This window comes from Anastrepha ludens, chromosome 5 (assembly GCF_028408465.1).
Source record: "Anastrepha ludens isolate Willacy chromosome 5, idAnaLude1.1, whole genome shotgun sequence".
In the NCBI taxonomy this organism is placed as follows: Eukaryota; Metazoa; Arthropoda; class Insecta; order Diptera; family Tephritidae; genus Anastrepha; species Anastrepha ludens.
In genome coordinates, this window is record NC_071501.1 from 118568539 (window position 1) to 118593319 (window position 24781).

General features: G+C 35.4%; 1 protein-coding gene across 6 annotated transcripts in view; it reads left to right on the top strand.

Moving 5' to 3' along the window:
- LOC128863763 (reticulon-1-A) overlaps nucleotides 1–24562 on the top strand; it is a 95346-nt gene extending 70784 nt beyond the window's left edge. For 4 of the 6 annotated variants that reach the window (XM_054103092.1, XM_054103093.1, XM_054103094.1 and 1 more), the window contains 4 exons: nucleotides 19019–19226; nucleotides 22818–23026; nucleotides 23107–23212; nucleotides 23303–24562. In XM_054103092.1, coding sequence (XP_053959067.1) covers nucleotides 19019–19226; nucleotides 22818–23026; nucleotides 23107–23212; nucleotides 23303–23366 — 587 coding nt within the window. In that variant the 3' untranslated portion in view covers nucleotides 23367–24562. Of the gene's footprint in view, nucleotides 1–6666; nucleotides 6870–17070; nucleotides 17236–19018; nucleotides 19227–22817; nucleotides 23027–23106; nucleotides 23213–23302 lie in introns of those variants that run through there. The other 2 variants (XM_054103095.1, XM_054103097.1) reach the window with 2 other exon arrangements.
- The last annotated feature ends 219 nt before the right edge of the window (nucleotides 24563–24781 follow it).

Consider the following 24781-nt stretch of genomic DNA (forward strand, 5'->3'; position numbering starts at 1 on the left):
GCTTATTCCTGCCCGTGAGGAGTTGCCTGATTTCCCATCGGGCGTGTCCCAGGTGGTGAATAGCGAAACCCTGGCATCACATGAATGGCCTTCACAGATGTGTCAGGTTCGAACATTCGTGTGATGACTCAAAGTTGGCATAGAATCAGGTCATGACCGACCGACTGTCGCTTTCCGATTCTCCTGTCTTAAACAAAAGGAACTGTAGGCAGCTGATTGGACTGATGATGGGCGAAACATATGGAAAAGGTAGGCATCTCACACAGTGCACTCTGCCGCCGTCATATGGAGAGGAGGATGAGATGGCGTCTGCCCGGCCTTCGCTCGAATCAGGTTTGAGATCTTTGGCACTGATGCCTTAAGAAGCGACCACCTTGGCTCCTTGGCACCACAAGATCTACGCAGGTTTCTGCTTCTTAAAAAATAATTTCGTTTCTTTCGTGTAAGAAAATATGCGCAGCTATATATAAGGCGGCACAGAATTAATCACTCTATCGGAAGATATCTAATTTGTGCGCATGGCGACGCACGTCAATCATATTTGACACTTGCGAACTAGAAAGCTGGAGTACAGAAACAGTCAAGCAATAGAGCGGGTAAAGGTCAAAATAAAGGTTTCCATCAGTAGATAAACTTTTTTAGTAAAATAGTTATTCGGAAACCAAATTGTTTCATGATTAATTTTGGGCCACCTTGTACGCCTTTTGCGTATAACACTACGTCTAATTATTATTTTATTTTCTCGTTGGCAGCAGTGTTGTGTTTTTTTTTTTTTTTTTTTCGTTGGAGAAGCTGCTGCTGCTCCTGTAGGTGCTTAAGCTTTTCAAAAGTACGTATACTTGCGTTTCCTATATGCTTTTATAAGTCCTTTTGTAATCTCTTGAAAATTAAACACTAGAAAATGGCACTATTTCATGGTGAAAAAGAATTCGGAGGTGTGACTAATGTCACCGTTAGCCGGCTCTCAGCGAAGTTAAAGAATCAGCTGATTGGCTGACGTGACCGGGTCATGTCAACGGTTTGTTTATGAAAAAACTGAGGTTGTGTTAGTGATATACGAAGCCAACGCAGTCTTTGCTCATGTTACTTAGTTTCTGCCTGGGGCTATTCAGCTTGAACTTAGCGGAGTAATAATAACAGAATTGGGGAATACCAAAGCGATTTCAAATAAGGAGGGAAAACAGTAAGACATTTTTTGGGATAAATTATTTATTTATTTTTTCAATTTTTTGGCCAAAAAATTAACTTTTTGTTCTCTCTGTTTTTCCTCATTTTTGAAAAACAAGTTCATTTTTTTGTAATCAGTTTTTGTTACAAATTTTTTCTTTGTAAATTTTTATTTATCAGAACATCTCAGTTTTTTTTATATTTCATATTCCAGCAGCTAAAATATCTTATTCTAAATGACAGTGACAAAACTTTTTCATCTAATAAATGAATGTAAAAGTACGGGTAAGTATTTGCTTAAACCTATACCATTTTTTTCCGACCTAAAGTCCAGATTTCAATGTCAACACAAAATTCACAAGACACAGTTTTTTTCTTCAAACGTTCAAACCTGCGAAAAAGTATATTCAAACAAAGAGTTTTCGTCACACGGCCCAACCAAAAAAATATTTTTTTACAAATTTGTGGGTGCAATTCTGGCTGTAATTAATTTTTGTAATTGTTGTTTTTTTAATGACCTGTCGTTTTATTGTTGACCAGATTTTGCTCCTCTCTTTGAGCAGACTTGCAGGGTTGCAATGTGAGTATGACGCGATTTATGTGTTATTAGGTAAGCTTTCTGCGGCTCATATTCCGGTTAAGAAGAAGAAGATGTATACATTACAGAAGCGAACAGATTTTGTAAGAAGCTTAAATCTTCTACAAATGATACCAAAATATTTCGTTAAGTAGTTTCGAAAGGAAATTCAATGTAAATGGTGGTTAAGTTTCAAGGGCCGGTGTTGATTTTGAATAAAATAAATTTTTTTTAGGAAATTATTCTCATTTCTCTTTATTATGATAATATTGGTATGGCTCAATTACGTATGGAACAAAATATTGGCCAAATGGCCGCAGCGGCCTCGGCTACACACCGTTGACGTTTAGGTGTGGTTCACATTCAACATCGGCCCTTGAAATTTAACCACCCTTTGTTACAATATCCAGTAATAAATGTATGCAATAGGCCGGGTTGATTTGTGGGGAGGCAAAAAAATCGCCCATTGCTCTGTGAAAATCTTATTCTAGGGATCAAAATAAGAAACTTTGCCGAATTAACCATACCTCTAAAACGTATTCTGATGTCCCCCAATTTGGGTCGAACTTTTAGTGTCTTTTGTGGGGAGGCAAAAAATCACCCATTCCTCTGTGAAAATCATATTCTAGGGATCAAAATAAGAAACTTTGCCGAAGGAACCATACCTCTAAAACGAATTCTGATGTCCCCCAATTTGGGTCGAACTTTTAGTGTCTTTTGTGGGGAGGCAATAAAATCGCCCATTGCTCTGTGAAAATCATATTCTAGGGATTAAAATAAGAAACTTTGCCGAAGGAACCATACATCTAAAACGAATTCTGATGCCCCCCAATTTGGGTCGAAATTTTTAGTTTCTTTTCTCATGTAAAGGCCAAAAATGGTGATATTTTGAAATGATTGTATGGGGAACCCCCCAGGGTGGAACTCCCCTGGGGTGTGCCACTGGCATGGGTGAATCGGCCGTCCAAAGTTAGTGGGGGTCGGTCATACATTTGGACTCGAACGGAGCACTCTAAATGGGTCAAAGCGGGATTTTTCGTTCGACCCGAATTGGGGGACATCAGAATTCGTTTTAGAGGTATGGTTCCTTCGGCAAAGTTTCCTATTTTGATCCCTAGAATACGATTTTCACAGAACAATGAGTGATTTTTAAATCGACCCGCCCTAGTATGCAAGCTCTTCGTTTGTATGAGTATTCCTGTTGCTGTTGTTTTGTTGTAGCTACGTAAACATTCCCTATACAAGCCCATACGTACGTACAATAGCGTTTGGCTTCCGGTTACGGCTTTTATGGGACAAAAAGTATATGAAGTACACTTAATTGTTTATCGAAGAATGTTGCCGGCTGTCTTTTGGATCCCGCGGCAGGCGTACGTATATCTGAACCTCATCTTTAAACTCAAATCGGTAGGTTCTGACTTTCTTAGGATGAGTTTTAGCTGCCACAAAGTGTAGGGAATTTCCCACTTAAGGGGACATGAAAAGACGCTCCATGGCTGTTCTAAGTACAGTATTTTGCAAGATCTCTCTTAAGTCCTATATTTAAGTCTATATCAGTTTAAAACCGGAAACCAATCTATTGTCGTGTATGTCGCCAAATTTAAATTTATGAAGAGGTATGAGCGGATTGTGTATTCGGTCAACAAATTAAAAAAAAAATTATTTTTCATAATGCTTCGTTACTTGATGAGTCACTTGTGAATTAGCACACCTTGGCGGCAAAACAGGAGATCTAACGTAAATTTTTTACTGCAGACTAATATAAATGTGGAAACAAGTTTTCGCCATTTTTAAGCGCTATTAGGCTGCTTTGATTTTTTGCGTTAAGAAATGTCGAACTGTACTGAATTTGAAAGCCGTGTAACTTGTTATAATATCAAGCGTTGTTCCCTGTTAAAAAAAGTCTGAAAACACACTATTGAAGCCGGCGATGCTGCAGACAAATCTATCACTAACTGCCCCACTCTGCTTTATGTTTGAAACCAGTTTGAAGTCATTCGTGAAATGAGTAATATAAGACTAGTCGGTTTTTGCGTATGTGCTAATTTTTACTGGAGGTGAATATGCAGGGAAAGGAGAACATTTGTCATATACCATACTATTCTAGAACATAGAGAAACTCCTTTATAGTTAAGTTATTTTACTGGTTTTTTTCATGATGACCTTACATTTTTAATTTTATTGTGAAATAACTTGCTGAAATAATATACAGTTGCTTTTTTATTGCTTCGTTTGCATTGTTGTTGTTTTTTTAACGCGCTAAATATTCTAAAAACAATAATGACTTCACAATATTGTTCACAACAACTGAGTTTACCCCCTCCAAAGAGAGGTACTCACTCCTATTATATGAGCTCATTATTCTCAGCGACCCCAGTGCGCTTAAATGCTGTCATTTATCAAGCCCCGTTTACTCACTCACACATCATCCTCATGCCGGTCTCAATATGACGCATATTATTTAGGCGTGAGATTTCCATATAAACCTCTTACACATTTAAATGTGTCTTGTTTTTTTTTAATCCCCCTTTTTTTGTTTTACGAATTTCGCAAGTGTGCTCTCATTCCCTATTCTACTCTAAATGAATCACATTTTCACACCCTCAACCCCACTCAACTTTTTGTAGACATTTCATTTCACCAATTACACATTTGTATGTGTGTATTTATTCTCTTGTTACTCTCCACAAATGGGCAACAGCGCAAATACTCGTAGTGGCTACCGTTTGTAGACCAATACTGCAACTATCATACAACGGGCTGTTGAAGTGGCATCGCAATGACACGTCGCAATGCGGTGGAGGAGCGTACCGTCGTACCCCTTGGCATCTTAACATTTTTACTATACTCGTATGTATGTATGTATGTAGGTGCTGCTTATTATGAGCTCATGTTCATGCTTCATGGTTTCTTCCACCTGCTTCTCATCCGATAAGTGTGCGGATGAATGGTGGTTTTTGAAACAAGTTATAATATTTGTTTAGAGTTTTTCACTCAATTCCAGAGATTTTTTTGAGCGAAAAAGGTATTAATTCCCTAAACAATGCACTTATGTGTATATTCATAGCATTTGTATATTGCTTATTATCAAGACAGTCGGTGGGAGTGTTTATTTTGAACAATTTGAGTTCTTGAAGATTGCTCATTACCAGCGCAATAGGAGAAGTGTTTGTTCTCTCACATGCCTTTGATTAATCAACTTGAGCTTATACTGATATTACTACACAGTAGGCTAATCTTCGCATCATCATTTTTTAGACATTCTACTTTCAAATTTCTGAGGAGAGAAAGAAAGTAGCCCAATTTCAAATTTCTTGCAGCTGTTTCGATATCTTATGTACAGGGTGGTTAAGTTTCAAGGGCCGGTGTTGATTTTGAATAAAATACTTTTTTTAGGAAATTATTGTCATTTCTCTTTATTATGATAATATTGGTATGGCTCAATTACGTTTGGAACAAAATATTGGCCAAATGGCCGCAGCGGCCTCGGCGGCACACCTCCATCCGATAGTCCAATTTTTCGATGACGCTGAGGCATAATTGAGGTTCTATGCCGTTAGCTCTTGAATTGTTGCTGGCTTATCGACGTACACCTCTTCTTTCAAATAACCCCAAAGAAAGAAGTCCAACGGTGTCGTTGACGTTTAGGTGTGGTTCACATTCAACATCGGCCCGGAACGATATTACATTTTCAGTGTGTATTCTTAAATAAATATATGAACATTAAGAAAATGAAATAAATAAAAAATGGGTTTTTTTGAAAATTCTAATAGTATGATATAATATAACCCCTTAAGTACCTCTACTATTATTTAATTTAGTTTTATCTACTATTTTATTTTAAAATTTGTGTACTACAATTTTGTTTGCCCTATTTTTTCTTAATTATTTAATATACAATTTTTTTTTTGCAATTTTATTTAAACATTTTTTTGTTGTGAATTTTACTTTTATTCTTTTTTTTCACTCGTCTTTGGGTCGCTCCAAGCAGTTGCAGGCTAAGGCCGTTATTCTCAGTTAAAGCTTCAATACATTTTTAAAAAATACTGGAACATTAGTCCATTTCGCAATATCTTAATCTTTCTTTAACTGAACTCTGCAGCAGTTATTTTTTTCATATATCCATAATTATTCATCGTATTCAGCCAACTGAAGCCCACTGTAAATATACCAACCATACCATTAATCAGCTTATTGCCGTCATACTCAATTAAAAGTATTTACACTCGCTCATTCATTCTCCCGCTGGGAATCGGCGTGCAGAGTAAAGTACCTACTTGGAAATCCATGTTATGGAGAAGCAAGCCGATACAAAAAGTGAATGTGTGCAGAGTAGAGTGTTAAGCAACACTGAGCGAGACCATTTTAAACTCAAAACTTGTTTCAACTTTTGTTGGGACATCAACAACATGTTGCAGTTTTGACGACGAAAGGAAGATAAAAACGGAAAGAATCCAGAAAAGGGCAAAGGAAGGTAAAAGAGGGTAAATACTAAAACGACTAAAGAAACAGAATAGCGCGCTTACGAATTCCAAACAAGCAAACAAGCAGCTTGCTGCTGCGCGCCAGCATAAGCAGCAAATTTTTTCTTTCGGCTTTCAATTGAGTTTAGTTTCGAATTTCTTCAGCGTTCAGCGTTTTGCTGTTGTGCGACGTTGCTGCCGTCGTTCATCGTTTGCCACTCACTTACTGTTTAGTTCAGTCTCCAAGTGCACGTCGGTGTAAAAAAATCGTCTGGCGGTCTGCAGAATCGCTACGATAGCTCGCGTATTAATTACTAATAGGTGGAAAAAAATAAAATATATACGTACATACGAGTATATATAAAAAAATATTAAGACTGACGCATTTGGTGGAAGAAAAGTTATTGGAGGTGTTTATTATTATATTTTAACACGCAATTTCCTGTTTCTGGCGCCGCTTAGGCCAAGTTGTATCGAACGCAGAGACTACCATAATATAAAAGCTTACAAGTGTAACTGTAATCTAACCACCCTACATACATCCTTGCGATACCCTCATAAATAAACAACAATAAAACAACAAACAATGGCTGGTGGTAATAAGCGCTATTCACGCACCAACTCAAATGGCAATATCACAAAACTGCCCGAACGTGGACCAGGTAATAAAGTGCTTGCCTGTGCAAGTTTAACATAAATGGAACAATATATTCCATAACTTAAAATAAAACTTGTGTTTTAATGCATGCGTTACATTTTATTCGAACAGAAAGAGGGCCGTCTAAAAAAACGAAATGTCATCGTATTGCATTGTTGTTGTGGTGCTACGAGTAGTATTCAAATTGTCAACGTGGCCCCCACTCATCACCGCTGTTCGATTCATATCTACTTACGTACGACATGCATACATATGCACCTCTACACAGATACGTTTGCCAAAAACACGTTCACTCATTTCACGTTCAAGTGTTGCGGTTGTTGTTGGTTCTTCACTGTTCCGCCGTCAAGTTTGTTATCTTTCCGTTCACATTTTTGTTTTTTTTATTGTTTTTTACATTTCTTGTGCCACTTCGTTTTTTTTCGTAACAAACTTTCAAATTGGTTTAATTTGATTTGCTTTTCGGATTTTGATTGCCACGCATGCACACGCGTACGTATTCGCGTTGTCGTCGACGTCATCGTGTCACTCCGCCTGCTTGCCACTTGGTAACAGATAATGAAACAGTGAACAGACAGACGGCGATTTAGTTAGTTAACAGCAGTTATCTACTTGGGTTTTGATAACTTTGGTTTTTTTTTTGGTAATACAGGTAAAGAAGAAAAGAAAATTACAACCCTATGCTAATTTTATTTATCAATCTAAGTGCACTTAAAAGAGTTTTTTTTTGCTTATAAGCAAATATTTTTTATGAATTATAATGCAAAATTTTTGAAAATCGCATCAGTTGCCTTGTTGGCGAGTACTTGTGCGTGGCACCCCAGTAGTAAGGCTCGGGTTTGTTTCATGAAATAGGAAATTAAATTGAACACACGAAAAGTTTCACATTAAAACCCACATAAATTTGTAGAATACGGCTCAAATTGCTTGAAAAGCGCGTTGTAAACAGCTGTCAAGAGCAAATACGCAATGCCATTATTTGTAGTGGATCATATTTCCCTTTTATTTATTTTAATTATTTCTTGCGTAAATATTTACACAAATTGTCTCGTGGTCTTAGCTGAACCTGAAACTTTTCAACTCAACACCTCTAAAGTTTGCCTTTGACGTACTCAGAGCAAGCAAAACAAGTTCAAGTTTAACAGGAAGTTTGCAGCTAATTTACAGTCTGTTTAATAGAAGCGTGACCGCCATAACTTAGAAATTATTTGACCAATCCGATTCTAACAAACTGCATTGTATAGACTTTAATACTTCTTATACGCCTTATATTCAATGAAATTTATAGTCACAACATAAGTCATAATAGCGTCACATCTTCGAGTCATAGGTAGGTAGGCAGGTAGGGTGGCTGTCGCAATGACACACTTAGACCTTTCGTAGGTCCATTGTGATACCACTGGAGCTTATCCTTACAATGGGTTTCCTTTCAAACCATCCGGTTGCTTTAATAAACGAGTAAAGCTTCGTTAATTTTAGATGCGCTATGTCCGCTATATCAGTTAAAAAATGCTAAATCAAGGGTGCGGAACCCCCTTGTAGCTAAGCTTTCACACTCACATAAAAGGTGTCTGACTGTTTGCTCTCCTTCTATATTAAGACAGCTTCTACAGAAATCGAAGTACGAGCGTCCTAATCTTCTAGCGTGGCTGTCTATTAAACAATGACCAGTTAATACCCCTATCATTTTTCTTATAGCTTCTCTGTTAAATCTTAACAAGCTTTGTGTCTTCGAACCATACTTTGTGTTAATTTCTGCGCAAATTGTAGAGGTAATCGGCTCCAAATCAGCTGAATTTGCCTTGATTATTCTGTGATCGTTCTTATCTGTTTTCCTTTGAGTTGTTTCTTTAGTATTGCCCAAACATTTTCAAGAGGATTGGCAGCAGGCGACTGTGAAGGCGGCCATTACAACACCTCAATCCTATTTTGCTGTTTTCACTCTACACAACTTCTACTTCAATCTTTGACTTCTTTAAAAATCCAAGGTTGGCTGATTCTTCAAAAAATCTTTGCAGCTGTCGGTAATAATGCTTTTTGGCAAATTTTAGTCATCAAAACTGCATCCAAATTTAAATACAAATAAACGGAAAAGCAGCCCCAAACATACACCCTACGAGGATGCTTAACAGTTTCTTGAAGTTGTCGATTATCAGCAGTGTATCAGAACCGACGTATGCAACTATTCGTCTAAAAGGAAGATTCGCCAGTAAATATTGCGTTTGTCCAATGCCGTCCTGAATTTGTATTAGCCCACGCAAGTCTTTTTTCAATGTGTGTTAATGAGAGCAGCGGTTTTTTTCAAAGAAGTTGCAATGCTACATAACCTCAAATATTTTTCTTTTTGCAATTTTAGGTTGAAAAATGATCCAGAATTTGAGGTCTTCTGCAGGTAAACGTCTCTAATCGTGTCTTTGGATACATTAACACCACTTTTTCTTCAAACTGCTTGAGCTTCACGCAACGATAAGTCACAAACAAATATATAACCTACTGAGAGGTACTTTTTTTTGCTTGCTTTCGAGAGGTATTTTTTTCTCATAAATCAAAGCTCTAAACTTTGTACAATCATAAATTTACCAAATTTGAAAAAATTTCTTATCAAAAGTGCCCACTTCTTAATTAGAATCTTTAGAAAACTTCGGATTATGCAGTTTTATAGCCCATTCAATCTTATAAGAAAAGTCAATTAAAATTGCCTTGATTTATAATTTTTTTTTATACGATGCTGACTGTTTTCATCCATGTAAATTTCTGTCGAATATGCGCTTGATATGGAAAAAATTCTAAAGTCCAGCGTCATTTCATGTAAGAGTGAATGGTTTTACACTGTAAAAGAAGTGTCAAACTTTTTTGGTGATTTTGCGATCCACAAAGTCATATTGAATTAGAGGAACTGATGATAAAAAATTATAAAACAAGTGCTAAATATTGGAGTCTCTTGGCTGAAACGCAACAAAGAATAAGAAGATTCATTTAAAATTACAACTATTGCCACAACACAATACAATTCAACTATAATGGCATTGCTGAAGCCGTCTAAAGTTCTTTGAGTAACTCGTCAATGGCAAGTTTTGAGCTTGCCACAGAGCTTGCAAGTATTACTAAACAAATAGAAAGTCCCCTCAGAATAATTTTGATCTCTCAATTTTTAAATTTTTCGTTGCAATTGGAAGCTAAAAAGCCAAATTTCGCGAAAAAAAAAATTCAAAACGTTTGGTGCAGCAGATTTTGAGTTATGGTCGCTCCAGGACGAGTTCCTATACATGTTCCACTTTAAAGTGAATTTCCCTGAAATTTTGAGGGAACTGCATTGAGATTCACTCGGAAAAGAATTTCATAACCTGCCCGAACAAGTTTCAGTTAAAGCATGTTGCTCAACACAACCTAGAAACCTGTTGTGGCGCAATGGACGCTCAAATTTTTAAATACTCATAATTTCGTTAATTTTGCGAAGTGCTTGAAATTTCGACACAATATCCTGGAGATATGTGGTAAGAAACCTCAAATTTGCACTCTTCATATCAAAGTGCATATTTACTTAAGGGATCCCGGTGAGCTCGAAAATTTAAGGTATTTTGAAGAATTTTTTACAATAAAAAGAAAATGAAAAACGATATTTACATTTTTTAGGCTTTTTATTTAACCTCTTTTACAAACAAAAATGGAAATTTTTTTTTTTTTTAATTTTATGTTGTGAACAAACATAATTAAATTCGATTGAATAGTTTTTTTTTTTATTTTATTTTTTTTTTGACAACACCAGGCCGAAAAAGTCGTTTCGAGATAAATGAGTTTAAAGTTTGAGTTACAGGAGCGCGCGGACCGCTCTCTACCTAGTTAATGGGCTGTAGAAGATATAGTATTGGGAATTTCCGCATGAACATTTCGCAATATATTCTTAAGATACTGTAATTTCGAAATATCGGTTTATCGAAAAATTGGTTTTTTTAAATTTCTAGACTACCGGGTCCCCTTAAAAAATGTGCGAATACACACAAGTATTGTGACTGCCTCTTGAGTTTAGCGCGATTTTTTATTAACGTTTAGCCATATAAAATTGCACGGTAACTTTTTACTCCGTGGTGAAATGAGGTGGCAAATTTACCTCTGGTGTAAGGATAAATTGAATTTTGCTTGCGAAATTCAAAGTCAAATGTTGACGAATAAAAACAACAGCAACATTCATACAAAAGTTATATTTTTTGTGTATTACTACAGTGTAAAAATTCACTTCCAGAATTGTGCCGCTTTCTAACAGACACTGTGCCAAAATGTCACCGAAAGGTGGACTAACGGCGCAATCAGTACCGGGGCGACCATTTGTTATGTTTCATGCCTGCAGTCTCTACAATAAAACTATTTCTTCGTCCGAGGGTGACCTCTCTGGACACCATCTCAAACTTACCATTTCTAACTCTACAAAAAGTATGGAACTTTAAAAAATACAGGCCTTTTTTCAAATTTGAAGTTAGGCATTTAATCCGTGTAATTAATGTAATCTACGTATACTAACAGACATACGCTGCTGATATTTATAAGATAATTTAGAAAGTTTGCATTTCGTAAATCCAAAATTTCGTTTGGCAGGTCGGTGTTCATGCAATGCCTACTAAAATGTGAAACTCTTAGAAAGTCTACCAAAGGCCAGCATTTGATTAATGCAAGAAATTTTGATTGGTTGAATTGATGATTCATTTGAATTAGTATCAGTTTACGACTCTTTTATGCTCGTTTACAAGAGAATGCCCAAAATACTGCTTTAAATACAAGTTGTATGCTTACAAAATTCAATTCACATTATCATACAGGTGTGTGCAAAATATTGAGACCACTTGTAGAAGTACTTGAATTGTTCTTAAATCCGGTGCTCATTAGGGAAATAAAATGCTAAAACAAGAACAAAGTAAATGGAATGTTTGCTTTCCACTGGTATAGGGTGTCCAGATCGGCACATTAGGAAAATAAATTAAGACATTGAGAAAATGAATGAGACATCAACTTGACTGTGGCTTTATTGTGAAACTGCATTCATGCAATTATGTACGAAGTAGCACATCAGCTTCGCAGACAGTACTTCAAGCGGTCGGTCGAATTTTTGATTACACGGTTCTATTCCGGCAATACTCCGTCTCGAGTGTTGGCCTCGAACTCGTTGTTACGTCGCTTGCATTCTGGTAAAAAGAATGCAGAAGGCTTGACCAACATCAGACCATTAAGCAGAATCAGAATCAAAGCGTCATTCTTGAATGATGCATTGGTTTCACCACGGATTTTCTGATCGCCAATTAATAGCCGACGAAATGAAAATGCGCTTCGCCAGAAAATATGATTTTAACTGTTTGTGCGTGCACGACATTGACTTTGGAAATAAGTTTCCATAGTTCCCAACGTTATTCAAACTCTTAAGCGATTAATTTCGTTTCGATCCGAACAATGTTTATGGATGCATTGACGCGTTGTCAAAAACTCGAAAATTATGTTCGCTTTAGAAACTACAATTTTGCTTGTTGACATAGCCGCAGAGAGCCAAAAATGGACCTGTTGTTGTTGTTGTAGCAGCATAAACATTCCCCTTACATATACGGGGAATGCTGTTGAAGTGGCAGCCCTTGGCCGGGTCGTTCCAGTTACGTAGAGCCGCCTGTCGTGGGAACGAAAAGATAGACCTTGTCCGAGACGATGATTTTTTGTCGAAAAATTCGGATTTGCGTATTTACAGCTGAGCCAGAATTTCGTTGATATTTTTTAATAATTTAAAATAATGAAATGCCAAACGAGATGGCTGAGTCATTTCACCTAATGGATAGCATGGGTTCCTGGCCATTGCGACATTGAGGGGAACTGCAGAGCCGATGAACTAGCGAAAATCGGTACCAAATTGACTGATGAGTACACAGACAATGATATAGGTATACCCTTGCAAACATGTATAGTAGAGTGCGTATCCGCAAGGAAAATGTAAGAGTAGCGAATGAAAGATGGCGTAACGAAGACACTTGCAAAATCGCCCGACAGATGTGACCGACCCTCAATGCTAAACCGCCAGAACTTCTATTAAGAAGAGATAAGCACAGTTTTAACACACTGATTTCAGTTATTACGGGCCACTGCCTAATCGGTAGGCACGTCCAGAGAATGGTTGAGCAAACACATGACTTCTGCAGAAGTTGTCTAGACGAGGAAGAATAAGAGACGATCCCGCACCTTCTGTGTCATTGTCCTGCTCTATCCAGACGTAGACTCGCCGTTTTGGGCGGACATTTCTTTAATGAATTAGAAGACCTCGGCTCTGTCGAAATGAAAGATCTTGCTAAATTTTTGAATAGTACACATTGGTTTCAGGAGGCATAAGTGCTAGTCCCCCACGCGGCATCACAATGGGCCGTGAGCCTGAGTGTGTCCTACAATGGACAACTGCTTCAATCTAACCAACTTAACCCAATGCCAAACTGTACTGCTTATTTTGACAGCTGCATTACATTGACAACTTTGACAGCTGCTGAAACATAGCAATTGGAAAAACTAGCATTGCTATATAGTCACCCTGTACAAATGTATGATGAATGGTTATAACTTTAAGATCAATGTTAGTTTACTATTTGGTGGATTTTACTGTATGCGCATGTATTTACAGATGATTGCTTTTATTACTTAAGCTTTAACCTGCATACATCTTCGCCCTCCTATAATATAAATATTTTAATATAAGTATATAGGCAATTAACATGAGAATAGATAAGAAGTAAATCTATAATATAAAAATGAGTCGCAAAATGTGTTGGTAAGCGCATAACTCAACAACGCATGGGCCAATCTTAACAATTCTTTTTTTAAAATGTTCCTTGTAGTCCAAGAATGGTTTGTACGGCGTTTAAATTCGAATAATTTCCGGGAAACCCCTAAAACAGCCCCTTTCTTTTTCCCATACAAATAACAACAGATAAACATATTTTAAGAATACCAAAAGACAAACATTATTAATTAATCTAGAAAACCCATGTTTCTCACATGGTCAATTGTATGTTGCCTGTTCCCGTGTTGGAAAACCATCAGATTTGTTTGTATATTCATCAGGTAATCAAACAAAAAACATTGTATATCATAAAGCACTACAATAAAAATAAAACAGATGTTTGTTAATAATTATGATTCACTTGATTTACAAAAAAGCGCTTAGTGAAAATACTTATACACGTTTTATTTCATTATTCTTTATTATATCGGTTATTAACCCTTTGTTAATAATAATAATAATAATAAATAATTAATTATCTCTATGTTTTGTCATTGAAGCACCCACTTTAAAAATATTTGTCACCTTTAGCTTCCCACTATCCCTTTAGATTATTTTTCAATCAGGTTTGAACCTTAAGTTCCCCTCTTAGTTTGAAGCCCTCTGCCAAACATCCCAAAGTTCTTGGAAGCGAAGATTCTTAGGTGACCCGAGCTGACCCTTTTCTTTGATTCTCCTGAGCAGAACCGTCACCATGATGATAGGGCGATGCATGAGGGTCAGCAGAGTAAAAACGGCTTAAGGTCGAAATATAAACTGCCACATTCAAAATCTATTTGACTGAACGAAGACTTTCGGGTCCGCTAGTAAATAATAAAAACCCTAAATAAACAAAAGTTTTTAAAAATTGAAATTTTTTTAGAAATTCACAGCACTATGCACAACGAACGCACCTTATCGCGGTATTGAAGCAAAATATTACGAAATGCGTTAATACATTAATATTCAATATGTGATCTGACTGCTCGAAAGTGACGCAAGCCTTTCGATATAGTGAAAGAAAAATTTAAAAATATTTCACATTCAAATATCCACAAAATAATTAAAAGCTATAAAAAAAGGAAAACATGTTATAAAAATTAACATTCCAAAAACTTTTAAAGTTGGAAACTATATAATGCATAATTTATTATTTGATTTTTTTTTAGTTTTTTTTTTTTTCATTTCTTTTTTCTTAATTTTTTTTCATTTCACTTTTTCTTAATTTTTTTTTTTTTTTTCTTATATAAACTGCTCGGTCTTACTTACGGTCTCTAAATGTATTCATTCACTTTCTACTGGAATTTCTAATTTCCACTTGTAACTAATACTAAAAGCTAACCAAATTCCTTAAAACTATGTAGCAGACAGTTGCAGCTTTGTTTTACTGGTTGTAGCAGCCAGGCTTTAGGCTTGAATCGTTTTTCATTTTGTCTATTGTATACAATATATGAACATTATTACGGTATATTTATATATTATATTTGTGAGCATAAAACCAGTCTACGTACCTGCATATGTGTATACTCGTAGCCATGGCGGCAAAACTACTGGGTTCTAATATTACATGGGTGGAGAATTTTGATATGGCGGATTACGAACAAATTCTTTTTAAGTAATGTTCCTTAGGCAAACTGTTCTTTAATCATACACACATGCACATGTATGTGTAAGCTTTGGTGGTAGAGGTAGGTATTTTGGAGGGAAGAGTGTCATCTAGTCAGACTTTTAAGGGGGAACACCACTGTGAACGCGTGAAAATTAAGTGATTTTTTTTTATAAGTAGGGATGATTATTTGAGGATCGGACAAATTATAATTTATTTAACATACAGTGGACGACAGAAGTCTAGTTTAGAAACTACAAACTACTATTACAGTATACAGTTAACATAACAATTTCTGTAGGACTAGTAGAATTAAGTTAACGTGTGTTGAATTGTTTTATGTTTCTACTTTTTTAATCTGAACTTTTAGAAGAAATTTGAGTGGTATGATAATTTTTTGAATTTTATATTTTAGATTTGCACAAAGTTTGAAACGTGGATGTAATGGTTTTTGTAGTAGAATGAACTATATTTGCATAAAAACTAAATTAATTAATCGTCAAAAACTGCCCAATAATTTCCTGTGTAGATATTTAACGGGATGTAGGCTATAATTTCCAAAAAAGTTCTAAAAATAAACACTAACAGCTTGAAAAATCTTATTAAATTTTAGACAATTATTTTTATAAAATTTCTTTATTTGCTCAAATGTGAATTTTATTGCGTCATAATTTATAAATTTTCTATCGCCCAACCACGAAAAAAAGAATATTGGGCGGAAGTGAGTCTTATATGCGTAAAATTTTTTAGCTCACTAGTTCTTGCTCATGATATCATACCGCTTACGTCATAATCATAAATGCGAAAATTTTCCTATTTTGTGCTAAATAGTTGACTTTGTAAACCTTTGGATGTTCTGGGCTATACCAAAGCCCAGATTATTATCAGAATCCAAACTCTCTAATTTTATAAGAGAAAAACTTTCCCAACATTTTCATTTTTACACATTCATATTTATGGAATAAGTGGGACGGTATAGTGTAAACTCAAACTTATAAATTGCCTATGAAATGTTTCATCGTCAAATTGCTTACCACCTATTAGGTATACAAGTGCTTTTAATTAGTTGTAGGGAGCTGTATGTATATAAATATTTGTCTATTACTTCTCTCCTCAAAAAATTAATGCATTCTTTTGGTACTAAAATTGATGCGTTCCTATTCAATTTGAATTTTATAAAAATAAGAAATATTTCCCAACCTTTGTGCTACCGGTGGAGCCCTTCTAAACATTGTTAACACACTTTCCGACAATAAATATTGCATAAAAAATAGGCAAAACACCAGCTATAGCCCGCTTTTCTCTTCCACCATTTCTTTTTTGTTGTATTAATTGCTTTTGACCAAAATAAATTTATTGTTACTCACAGCTTGCCGGCCAATGGGGGATTAGTATTGGTTGGTTGTTGTGGACTAGCGGAACACAAATACTCAATTGTGCTGCCTCTCGCAGACCCCCGCCCACACTCTGGTTTGTTCTCACTTGCCACTCTACCTTGCCTATCTATCTGTATGTGCACTGCCGAAATAATTATTTTATTAATAAAGTATTTCCTCAGCCCAAAAATACACTGCACTGCTCACTTCACTTCCTCTCTTTTTCGTTTTTTTCGTTCTCTCACTCACTCAGCTGCCGATGTGCCTCATCCACCCACTGTTTTACTTACTACTAAACTAAAATGGAAAATGTGAGTTCTCTAGAAATTCTCTTTTGAACTAAAAAAGATTTCAATCAAGTGGCCAGTAAAACGTTTTGCTTCCTTACCGCCACATTTATAGCCGCACGAAATTTTTTCGAATATTACATTTATTTGCTTAGTTCATTACTTACTGTATCGGCGCGTTTGCAGTTCGTACAAACAAATATAGTAGAAGTTAGAAATTCCTCTTTTGACTTTAAGCTTTTTGACAAACCAAACCTGTAGTTAGTTGTGCCATCCGGTCGGTACTCTCATTGCAGAAAAATTTCAATTCGTCAAAATGTCCAAATGTAATTAGAATTCAAATAATTCATTCTTATTTCTGTTGTAACAGTCATTTATTGTATATTTTCGCTGTACTACATATGTCTGTTTTTCGTTATCGAACTTGTTGTTGTTGTGTTTGGGATGCTAGTGCTCACCACTGCACGTCTGCCGATTCAATAAAGTGCAATTAGAAGAAAGAAGTGAAATGAAAATTTGTACGTTGTTTGAGGAAAATTATGCGAAAATTGTATTGCATAATTACTCGCATTCTGCTTAAGATATTTTTGTTCAACGATTTCATCTATTGCTGTGCCTTTTAGTGTGCGTGTGCGTATGCATGTGTGCGTTTTTCGTTTTTAGTTTTTGTTTTTGCTGCTGCGACTGTGTCTTCTTTCAAACATATCCATACACATGTGTACGTACATACGTCAATATTCTCATATCCAAAGCCTTGATGTTTATTTTGGCAACGATTTTTTCATCAAATCTCTTTAATTATAAATTCTTTATTGTTTATACACACTGCCATACATACAAGTGCACATAAAATGTGTGACTTTTCCTTACTTATTATTAATTAGTGGAAATTTGTTTTCATTTGAATCATGCTGTGTTTGTGTTTATTTATCGAATCGATTTAAATAATTTCAGTACAAAATATTTCAGGCAAACTTTGGAGCGAAACTTAGAATTCTAATATAATACATATACATACATACATATGTACATATACAGGGTGGATCACACTGTATGCAAAAGAATATCGGTGCTGTTTTTTCGAATTTTTAAGTTTAGCGAATTTCAAGACTTCCGCCAAAATATTTAGAAAAATATTAGGATTTACGTGACCTGGACTGGACCTGAACCTGCTAGAAAATAACTCCAAAACTAGTGAGATTTTGATTCGGTTGATAAAATTTGTTTAAATTTCTATGCAGATATTTTATATTTCCATCATCTGAGGTGATTTTTTGGGGAGAAATATTTGTAAAAGCTAATTTAGTTATAAAATCTGGATTGTATAAATAAAGATTTTTGGAGTTATTTTCAAAACAGTATACGCCTCGTAAATCTTTATATTATTCCGAAATATTTTGGCGGCAACATAATTTATAATTTTTGCTATCATATTTGACACTTGTGAACTAGACAGCTGCAGTATGCAAACATACAAGCAGTGGAATGCGTAAAGGTCAAAATAAGAATTGCCAATTTATTCAGTAAAAAGTTATATAAAAATGAAATTGGTTGATTAGTTGTGCGCTACTTTTTTATATTATAAATATATATAATTGGCGCGTACACCCTTTTTGGGTGTGCGGCCTGATGTTGTTCCACAAATGAAGGGACCTACAGTTTCAAGCCGACTTCGAGCGGCAGATATTTTTTATGAGGAGCTTTTTCATGGCAGAAATACACTCGGAGGTTTGGCATTGCCTGCCGAGGGGGCGACCGCTATTAGAAAAATGATTTTCTTAATTTTGGTATTTCACCGAGATTCGAATCTACGTGCTTTCTCTGAATTCCGAATGATACTTACGCACAAACCCATTCGGCTACGGCGGCTGCCATCCATATACATATACATAAATATATTTCACTTGAATATAAATATATTTAATTGAAAAAAAGACAAAAAAATTCACTTCCAAAAACTCATTGCGCCTACAATAAAATACGGTCAAAATATTTGAAGAAAGAAAATATAATTCCAGGAATATTTTTGAATCTCTTACTGCAATTTACGTACAATTTTATAAAAACAATTTTCATAAATTACCTTACTTTAATTTTTTCTAATTACAGTGGAGTCTCTGATCTATTGGCGAGATGTTAAGAAGTCTGGTATTTTCTTTGGTGCTGGTCTCGTCATCCTCCTCGCCATCTCATGTTTCTCCGTCATTAGTGTTTTCGCCTACCTGTCATTACTGACATTAGCCGGCACAGTATGCTTCAGGATCTACAAATCAGTGATGCAGGCCATACAGAAGACCCCTGAGGGTCATCCCTTCAAGTAAGTAGAAGATAAAAATAGTTTATTGTAAATATTTTAAGTGGAGGACGCCATTAATTTTTAGTCTAGCAATAGTGCAAAAAAAATTAAATAAAATGCACCGGCTCTTTGCCCATTAACTGTTAAAAGGTTTCTAGCCAAGTACGGCAACCTAGTGTTCTTGTGTCATACATCTGTTTCCCACGGTGAAATGAGATTTGAGTCTGAGACAACTCCAGAGCGTCATGTGTCACGAAGGAGCTGACAGAGGAACGCTTGCAGCACTGTTTCGATTAATGAAATATTCGCATGGAGCATTGTAGGGAAAGAGGGAGATGTATATTGAAAGTTATAATAAGTAAATACTTATGATTTGCAATTAAAAGACATTAAAGCGTCAGTCTTGTTAGCTAAACCTAGATATATAGCTCGTTTGCTGAAAGGGTGTGACAATCGAAGACTAAAGGGTGGTTATATTTCAAGGACCGATGTGGAATGTGAACCACACAACGTCAACGACACCGTTGGACACCGTCTTTCTTTGGGGTTATTTGAAAGAAAAGGTGTACGTCGATAAGCCAGCAACAATTCAAGAGCTAAAGGATGAGATAATTCGGCACATTAACGGCATAGAACCTCAATTATGCCTCAGCGTCATCGAAAACTTGGACCATCGGATGGAGGTGTGCCGCCGAAGCCGCGGCGGCCATTTGTACCATACGTAATTGAGCCATACCAATATTATTATAATAAAAAGAAATAACAATAATTTCCTAAAAAATTGTATTTTATTCAAAATCAACACCGGCTCACTTTTATCACCCAACATTTTTTGTTACCGGAACTAGTCGAATTTTTATCCACAGCTGTTGTAACAGACCAGTGCGTATTAATTAAATTATATTTCATGCCGAAAACGTTTCTCCTATACTGACTACAAGACATGCGCCTAGCTTTCCTTTTATTTTTATCCATTTTAATATGTAAAAAAATATATAAAAAATATTATTCATCGGTAATTCCTCCAGCGGAAAAACAATTCTTCTAATTTTGAGAAGTTGCTATTTTTTATGAAATGCTTATTTGGCTTCCTGCAATCCTGTAATAACCAAAATTGTAATGATTGCTTTCTCAGCGCTAGTTGAGCTTTGTTTCTCGTTTTAGCTATAACTTAGCTAAACTATAGCTAAAACGGTCAGCCAGTCTTCGTCGTCTTTGGTTGCGAAAATTCAATTGGACGCATTGAGTATTCGGTGGGTTTTTTGACGCTCAAGTATAAATTTATTTTATTTTTTGGGTCACCAAAATTTCGCCTCCGCCGAATGCGTTGCTGCGTGACTATCATTTGGGTGTGCATGGGTTTGAAACTCCGAACAGGAATCAGAAACAGTTTTTTCTCATAAAAAATCAAGTTTCAGACTTTGTAAGAATTCAGCAAATTTTCACCAAATTTCAAATTGTTTACTCAGAATTTTTTGAGAATGCAGTTTTATAGCTCCTGGAATGGATATAATAATGTGCAAATTTCAAGTGATTAAAAAATCGCGTTGATTTTTGACAATTTTTTCTGCTGACCTGGCGGTGTTGGATGTTTTCTGCCAGATTGCAAAAAAAATGCTTAACCTTCTGTTGGACACCTTTGGTTGAGTACCCGGGTCTGGTCTTTGCTTTCGTCCTGCTCGAGGATCCTTTTTAAATCGATAGAAAGTTAAATTTTAGGAAGCTACCTGACAGCTCAAGTCGTGTGCTAAAGGGTTGTTAAGCTTCAAGGGCTGGTGTTGATTTTGAATAAAATACAATTTTTTAGGAACTTATTGTCATTTCTCTTTATTATGATAATATTGGTATGGATCAATTATGTATAGAACAAAATATCGGACCTCGGCGGCACACCTCCATCCGATGGTCCAAATTTTCGATGGCGCTGAGGCATAATTGAGGTTCTATGCCGTTAATGTGCCGAATTATCTCATCCTTTAGCTCTTGAGTTGTTGCTGGCTTATCGATGTACACATTTTCTTTCAAATAACCCCAAAGAAAGAAGTCCAAAGGTGTCAAATCACATGATCTTGGCGGCCAATTGACATCGCCGCGACGTGAGATTATTCGGCCATCAAATTTTTCGCGCAAAAGAGCCATTGTTTCGTTAGCTGTGTGACAAGTGGAACCGTCCTGTTGAAACCACATATCTTCCAATTCGGGCCATAAAAAGTTCGTTATCATCTCACGATAGCGAACACAATTCACAGTAACTGCTTGACCGGCCTCATTTTGGAAAAAATACGGCCCAATGATGCCGCCGGCCCATAAACCGCACCAAACAGTCACTCTTTGTGGGTGCATTGGTTTTTCGGCAATCACTCTTGGATTATCATTCGCCCAAATGCGGCAATTCTGCTTATTGACGAATCCACTGAGGTGTAAAATGTGCCTCATCATGATGATTTTCTTCGAAAATTGGTCATTCACTGTTGCCATTTCCTGCCACCATTCTGTACGAGCATAAAGTTCGAAACTTTGCTTTACATGGTTGTTGTAGTATGAATTATATTTGTATAAAAAACAAAAATCGAAATTACAAAATAAATAAATAAATTTATGTACTTTAACTACAGGGTGGGCCAAATAAGACCTACTAATGTTAAACACAAATAGCTTTTGCAATAATCATTTATTTCGGTTAATTGTTTTTATACATTGAATATATTTTATGGAAATTATGTATGAAATATTACATCAGAGAAATGTCCACCATTTTTCTCGATACAAAGATTGGCTCTTTTTAACGCGTTTTCCATTACACCATATAATGTTTCTGGTTGAAGGCTCAGTATTTCGTCTCGAATATTTTGCTTCAGCTGTCTAATAGTCTCTGGTTTATTGAGATACACTTTGTCCTATAAATATCCCCATAAAAAGAAGTCGGGCGCAGTCAAATCTGGCGAACGAGGAAGGTGCCAAGGGAAATCTGAATTTTTGAAAATCAGACCTTCGCCAAAAATTTGACGCAGCGGGTCCAGTTGCTCCATCTTGTTGAAACCACAAATTAGGATACTGCTCTGCTATTGGCCGCAAAAAGTTTTCAATCAATGTTCTGTAAGAAGCTCTTGAAATCGATTCCGGCGTTTCATCCTCATTTTCGAAGAAATATGGACCGATAACTCTAGTGGCCATAACACCGCACCAAACAGTACCTTTAGATGGGTGCAACTGATGTTGGTGTGTTGCCCTTGGATTTGCAGAGCCCCAAAATCTACCGTTTTGTTTGTTGACATAACCATTTAAATGGAAATTAAAAAAATCAATTTGTGTGGCTAATTGTGTAAGCATAGAAAAACACGATAGTTTGAACGCGTTGTGTTGTACTGTAGGGTTCCATAATATATTTCCAACAATTCAATTATAATCCATAAAATGAGAAAAATAAATATGTCAAAAAAAAAAAAAGAAGTTATTTGTGCTTAACATTAGTAGGTCTTATTTGGCCTTCCCTGTAGAAGTAGGTATTAATTTAAAATACTATCCGCTAGAACGGCCAGTCTTCAACTAATAATTTAAATTACCATTCAAATTCCAATACTTCAAATATTAATTATGTCTATGTTATTTTAGAGAATATCTCGACATCGATTTGACTCTGTCGCAAGAGAAGGTCCAAAATATCGCTGGCGTTGCTGTGGCACATGTGAATGGATTTGTTGCAGAGCTGCGACGATTGTTCTTGGTGGAAGATCTGGTTGACTCAATCAAGTTTGGTGTTATTCTGTGGGTTTTAACTTACATTGGTGGCTGGTTCAATGGCATGACTCTGGTTATTTTAGGTAAGCAAACAATCGCAAATTTCTATGTGGCACGGAAATTACTAAACTCGGTTTTCTTTTTCACCCACACACACACACAGCCTTCGTCTCGTTATTCACTTTGCCAAAGGTGTACGAAAACAACAAACAATCAATTGACACATACTTGGATTTGGTACGAAGCAAATTGACAGAAATCACTGAGAAGTAAGTTTTGACAAAACAACAAAAACCAAAACAAATAACGTCGTAACTTTGATTTCCTTAACTCTACTCTTTTTTGTTTTTTTTTAACAGAATAAAGGCCGCCATTCCAATTGGCAAGAAACCAATCGCCGCCGAATCTGACAAGGATAAGTAAAGCACTTGCAAATGCAAGATATTAACAGCAACAATTTATATATTGTCATTGCAATTACTAAACCTTAAGAGAAAAAAACATACTTAAGAACTTAAATAAAAAGGCGCATACACACTCTCTCTCTCTCTCCCACACACATACACATAAACTCATGCATATGTATATGGAAATTCTGTAAGCAACCAAGAAAAAATGTGAACGCCGAGGAAGCAGAGAATGAAATAAATAAAAATAAAGCATTCGACAGTCTATAGCAACAATAACTATATAATTAAATTAAACCAAACACAACAACCAAAATAATATTGCAAAACGAAAATCTTAAAAGAGAAAACCATAAAAAATTTCACATTTCAGATGATAATAAACACAAGAAAAGAAGAAAATTTAAATGAAATAATTATAAATTAGATGCATGCGAAACGAGCGGCAGAGTGTGAAGCACTCATTCCCTTCTCTGTTCTATACTTTTAAAATGGAAATTTTTAAATTTATTTGTACTGAATTACATTAATTGCAATGCGTAAAATTTCGTTTTTATTTGCTAATGATTTATTATTATACAGATATTATGCAACAACTACAAACCAATTGTAACTAAATGCATACAATATATTTGAACAAAAAAAAAAAAAACAAAAAACAACAACTTGTTATACCCTCAATAGTTTTTTATGATAATGCTTATTCTAATTTGATTGTATGTAAATGTATTTTAAAATGCTCTATTTTATATATAAACTGTTAAATGCAAGTGAAAAAAATACAAGAAATACATATTGATCGACAATGCCTATTAATTTAACTATTATGCTTATGGACTGTTTTCGATTAAATGTAGCTATTAAACGAGAATATATTTGTATTTCTCAAATCCTTGATTACGAGTTAAGATTTAGCCGAACAATTCAAAAAACAAAACCACAAAACAAAATATAAACAAAAATAAAAAAAATATATAAAAAAAGGAATGTGAACGAAAATCTGCTAGTATGAGAATTAAAAAGAAATATGAACAGCGGACTAAAAGCGATTGTTTTCTATTTTAAAACTATGAGTAAAATTCAATAAAGAAGAAAACACATACATATTGATGATGTTGTTATAATGCGATTCAATAACAAAAGTAACAACTTAGAATTTAATGAATTCAAATGAGTATAAAATAAAAACAATATTTCGAATGTCCAATAATATTCTTTTTGTTTTTATTTCTGCAGTTCTGAGAAATGCTAAATGGTAAATATCTTAAATGCATTTTATACATGGCAAAGTATTAAACACTTACACATGCACATACTACAGGGTGAACGATATAAAGTGTTTGCTATTCAAAACACCATAACTTTTTTGTGTGAAATTAGTTTTTATTGATTTCAAAGGCAAAATTGTTCAAAAATGATTATAATTTTAAC